We start from the raw sequence: 5332 nt of genomic DNA, 5'->3' as shown, positions 1-5332 counted from the left end.
TACACTGGGTGTGAGTGGAGCCCTCTAGTGGTCCACCACAACAGAAGCTTATCTCTTTTCTATTCCCAGCTGTTTCATAACTGAACAATGGAAGTAGTTTCAGCAGCAGCTTAATTCTCACACTAGTCTCCTGTTAGTCTCCCATCACAGATGGAAAGTTTATCCACAATGAACAAACAAAGATAACTAGAAAAGTCTCTGGGCCTCTCAGTTTGACAAGCTCTTGTCATTGTTTATGGGTCGTAAAATGAAGACATGCTACAGTTTCATACAGCATCCAAGGCAAGCAGTTTCCAGTAGCAATAGCCAGTTGTAGCCACAAGATGGCAGTAATGTGAAGGATGGTTGCAAACATGACACTCTTTATGGCAGAACAATGTTTGAGATTAAAGGAGAGGGTTCACTTTAACTCTGGTACATTTCACCTCATGTCTATTTTTAGATTTGATTAGGCAAGCAACTGAAGCGACTCCAAGTGTAGGATTGCACTGATCTGTGTAAATACATTGAGTTATCTGGACAACTGGAGCCTGGAATGTCCTCTGGGAACCAGTTGTTATTGACAAAATGATGGGCAACAAGCAACCTCCTTGTGTTTGAACCCAAAAAAGGATGTAGGTTCAACTCGTGTCTCCTCCCTCGTGTAGTAATGTGAGTAAGTAAGTAATTCTTCATCCAGTAAGACGAAGGACAAAATTATCTTTGAGCTAACTGTCCCAAGGAAGAAGTTAGTATACGAAATGACTGACATACTCAGATCTTTGCTGTTAGTGCAGTGATCTGGCTGAAGAACCATCACCTAACCTGTGGAAGCAGGATGCCACTGATGTTGGTACGTGAGGACTAACTGGAACAAGCCAGAAAGACTTGGCTGACAAGTCAGAGAAAAGTAGCTTTTGGCTCTTACTGTGGAAAGAAGTAAGTAAGAAGTAAGTATTGGATGTAAAACCTAAACTGAGATCTAGTTGCAGGAGACGACAGGGAGACTTTTCTGCTCTGCCAACAGAAGAAGGAAAGAGTGAAATTTTGAATATTGAATGTGTCCGGCCGAAGACCCTACAGGTGACCTAGCAGTCATAGAAAAGGCGCAACAAGCAGAAATTCCCCAGCCGATTAACAACTTTGGTTAAATGGAAAAAGAAAAAAAAACAAAAACTGATGCAGTGTTTCATAGAACCAGATGTAAAAACTGAAGAAACATGTCTGTAATTTTATATATATTTCTGATATTTTAAGTTGTTTTTTAATATATCAGACATTTTAAAAAGATACTGCGTAAACAACAAAGTGCAAAGTCCCAGCAAGTTTCCAATCCAAATTAGCTGCTGACCACAGGCGGAGGTTCACCCTGTAGCCAGCACTGACCCCAACCTTTGCCCTGGGCCCCTCACATGTCCAGTGAGCTATCAGGCTCCCATTACTTGGTTGAATAATTTAGGGCTGACACTCCATCACTGATCTATTCACTTGACCTCTGAGGACACCAATCTTTGGGTGTCCACTGTGCATTTAAACTGGTGCATGCGTTTGCTTTTTAAGGTCTGTTGGCTGGTTAATAAACCACTAATGGATCAATATAAAAGAGAAGCATTTTTGTCTACCTCTGTCAGAAGTCAAGACACTTGAGAAAGTTAGCAAAAGTTAGCAAAAGTTCTGAGACTGCATTATGTGCCAAGCTTTCCCGCAAAGCTCACTCTTGTCCTTCAAGTGACGGCACTTTACTAAGCCTGCTTTTAAATGAACTCCACAATAAGCCCAAATCCTCTTTCTGCTTTCCTGCTTTTGCTTTTACCTTACTGCTTGTATTTGACTAGCGTTATGTTGAGTCAGGTGGAGAATAGCCCCGTAGGTCCTGTGCTTTCCTGACATTAATTTGCATCTCATCAGCATGCTATCCCTCTCCTCTCCGCAGACAATGCTTGAAAGAGTGCACCGATCGGGTCCTTCCATTCACCTTCACTTACCCCCCTTCTTTGCACCATTGTGCTTTGCTGTTTTATTCACCGGTTTCTGGCACATTCTGGCAGGAAATACAATTTACATCTGACTATGGTTAAAAAAAAAACGTTATTGAAATGTTGGGTTCAATTTTGAACATCAAACTTTGCTTAGAAAAAATGAAATCACATGTCCTTACATGCAAATCTGCAAGCATGCACACACAGAATTTACACATGCAATACAAGTTGAAATAACATAGTGATCTACACAGCAGTTCCATGCCCTGACTCTCTTTTTTGGTCACCTAATCTACTGTGAATATTTACAAACTGGGTTTCCCTGTTTATATTTTAATATCTAAATTGCTGCATTGGTGTCAGTGCTATAGATGAAAAAGAAGCAAAGGGGTGTGCGCTTCAAACAATCACGTGCAGTGTGTATTTCCAATTTACAACTTCTCTCTATAATTGTGCGTTATGAGCTCGGGCTTGTGTGTTTGTAATGTGTGTGTTATCGTGTCTTTTTATATTTCTTTCACCTGTTTTAGAACTCAGATTTGTTGTGTACTCCTGTGTGTGTGAGAGACTGTGCGAGTGTGTATGTATTGTTGACACCCAGTCATGTTTGGCTCCCTCCTTTTAGGCCAGCGCAGGCTGTGACGAGACAAGGAAACTGGGATCCTGTTTCAAGCTGGATGAGGCTATAAGAGACCAGGGAGCACTCTGCACAGACAGACACACTGACAGGCACAAAGGAGAGAAAAAGAACCAAGTTCAAAGAGAAAGAAGATCTAAGGACAGTTTCAGATAGTTTGGTAGAAGGTATCTAAAAAGTACTGAGAGCATTGCTGGGTGATTACAGGACAGTGAGATATGCATCACTCATTGAGGCTGGAGTAACCGTCATCTCCAAACGAAGGTGCAGGATCGAGAAACATTTGGAAACCTTAAGTGTGCTCTTTTCACCTTGATCCCGGAGCTTTGCTCTTGAGGGGAGGGGGCCACGCTCTGGAGCCATGCTAGCTGCACGAAGCAGCGGAGGGGGCATCGGAGGGCCCGGCGGGCACCAGCCTCCCCACATGCACCGAAAACACTCAGTGGCCTCTCTCAGTGGGCTAAAAGCCCAGCGCAGCAACTCCCAGGATGCCAAGCGCAATTCCTCCTCCGGGAAACAGGTGGCACAGCATAGAAACAAGGCAGCAGTAATCAGAGAGATGGAGACCAACTGGTACCTGAAAATGTTTGGCCTGGGCAAAGACGAGACAGTTGCACAAAAGACTGGCATGCTGTACAGGTCAGTTAAACCCTGTCTAAGTGTGTGTGGGCATGCTTGTCAGTGAGTGATTGTAGATACTTGAGAGTGCAAACAGACTGATGGCCTAACGTGTTACACAGAGCAGCTTGTTGATGAGCACAAATCATTTGTGAGGTGAATCGTGCACTCACCTCACAAGTACTTTGGAACACACACAAAGACCCGAAAACGTCTTTTTTATGATTATCTACACATCATTAACACTGTCATCTGTAAGTTTGTTTGTGCAACTGTCAGGAAATTCATAAAGTGCGTGCATGCACACTGTTAGATTGTTCAAGTATTTCTGTGCTGGATCCTCAGGGCTATCTGATGACAAGCGGTTCCCCCTCCGTCCAAACGTTTCATTTGTGTGTCACAGCAGTCACGCCGGTCATTACGACCTCGGCTTAAAGTTGTGTCACCGGATCTGTCCTTAATGCTAATAGCAAGCATCTGTCTCGCTGGTGGTGTTGACATCTTCCACCACCATGGTGACAAAACATGGAGGCTGGAGGGAGTGTTTTCATTCTTTTATGTGTGATTGACAGACAGGAAGCACCAATAGCGTTGATTCCTAATCCCAATTTTTTGACGTAGACTAGCAGCGAGTGTCTTTCTTTTCTTCTTCTTTTTTCCCTCACACATGGATATTTTTAGTATCGGGTTCCCCCAGCCCCCTTGCAATGTCTCCCCCTCTCATCGCTCCACTGCTCTCTCTTGTTGCTAAATGCCTAATCCATCTGTGTCCCATTCCAATCATTCAAGCCTAAAGCTCCACATTTATCAGTCTGCAGTCCTGCCTCTTCCTTTCCCTCCTTCTTCTTCCCTCTCTATATTCTCTGGCCTCTCTGCTGCTTTTGGTTTTGTTCCCTTTAATTTAGAAAAAACAAAGCAGAGCAGGGGAAAGAGACCAGAATGTTAAAGCAGCAAGGGATACGCTGTGATTAAATAAGGTTGAGGTCTCACAAATATTGATGGATTCATTTATGTTGCAGAGCAGCCATTCAGAAAGGATTGCTATAATCCAAATTTATTTGTTCAGTCTTCATAAAAATTAACTGGTGGAGGGTCAAAGAATCAAACTGTACACCCACACACAAACGTGCACACACTGTGTGTGTGGCTCAGTTGTAAACTTACAAAGGAGATTATTTTCCCCAGTGTTGCACATTGTGTTTTGCCTACACTGGCTTATTGGAAAATTGGAAGCAGTATTTAGGAATAATGGTAAAAAAGAACAAAAAGGCAGCTTGGAATAGTTTGCAAAAAAAATATACTGTACTGCATTACCAATATGATGCATGTGCATCATATTGATAGTGTTACGCTGTCATCATAGCACCCCGGTGCAAATTTGCAGGAATAATGCACTCAGTGGATTGGTGCCAGTTTGTGATATTACCACAAAATATTTCTTTGCCTTTTTTGTGTTGCTTTCAAATTGTTTCAGAAAATTGCACAAAGGCACATTATAACAAAGAATTAAGTAAAAGTAAGCCCGACTTGTCTAACGAAAAATGCACATTAAGCATCGGAGTGCTGTTTTCAAATGTGGCTTCAAATGGTATTAAACAGTCTTTCCGATGACATGCTTGGGGCTACACACTTCACGTGCTCTTTATTTACGGGCTCATAAAAGTGTGATGAGAGCCTCTCGCGGTTTGATCGACAGCACTACTGCTGCGTGTGGAACGTGAGGACAGTGTGAGTGTGTGAGTGAGTGCATTTAATGGGCATGTTTCCAAAGTGGTGAGCTCAATGTGCCACCAATAAAACCAACACTGTGTGAATCACTGTAAGATTAGCACGACCTTCACACGTGTGCACTTACCCTCTCTAACATAGACAAAAAAAGCTTTATAATTGTTTCCGTTTAGAGAGTCGGTACTGATCATTTTGTCCGATCACTTGGACTCAACTGTTATGTTGTGGATGCAGTCTTCTACTTGAAAGAACAGATAACAGTTTCCTCTGACCTAGAAATGCATGAACCCCTCTACAAGTCTCCGTCTTGCCAGTCAGCCAACTCGTGCCTGACACACACACACACACACACACACACACACACACACACACACACACACACACACACACA

The 5332-nt window shown here is 42.9% G+C and overlaps 1 protein-coding gene across 1 annotated transcript in view; it reads left to right on the top strand.

Annotated features, from left to right (window-relative positions):
* Positions 1-3104: 3104 nt before the first annotated feature.
* Positions 3105-5332, top strand: part of kcnab1a (potassium voltage-gated channel subfamily A regulatory beta subunit 1a) — a 122910-nt gene continuing 120682 nt past the window's right edge. The window contains exon 1 of the mRNA XM_005720559.2: positions 3105-3234. Within this exon, the coding sequence (XP_005720616.1) occupies positions 3155-3234 (80 nt within the window). The 5' untranslated portion in view covers positions 3105-3154. The remainder of the gene's footprint in view (positions 3235-5332) is intronic.

This window comes from Pundamilia nyererei, unplaced genomic scaffold (genome assembly GCF_000239375.1).
Source record: "Pundamilia nyererei isolate P.nyererei 1_Seehausen unplaced genomic scaffold, PunNye1.0 scaffold00003, whole genome shotgun sequence".
NCBI classification, from domain to species: Eukaryota; Metazoa; Chordata; class Actinopteri; order Cichliformes; family Cichlidae; genus Pundamilia; species Pundamilia nyererei.
The sequence above is the reverse complement of the archived record's forward strand: the minus strand, read 5'-3'. Positions and strand labels throughout refer to the sequence as shown.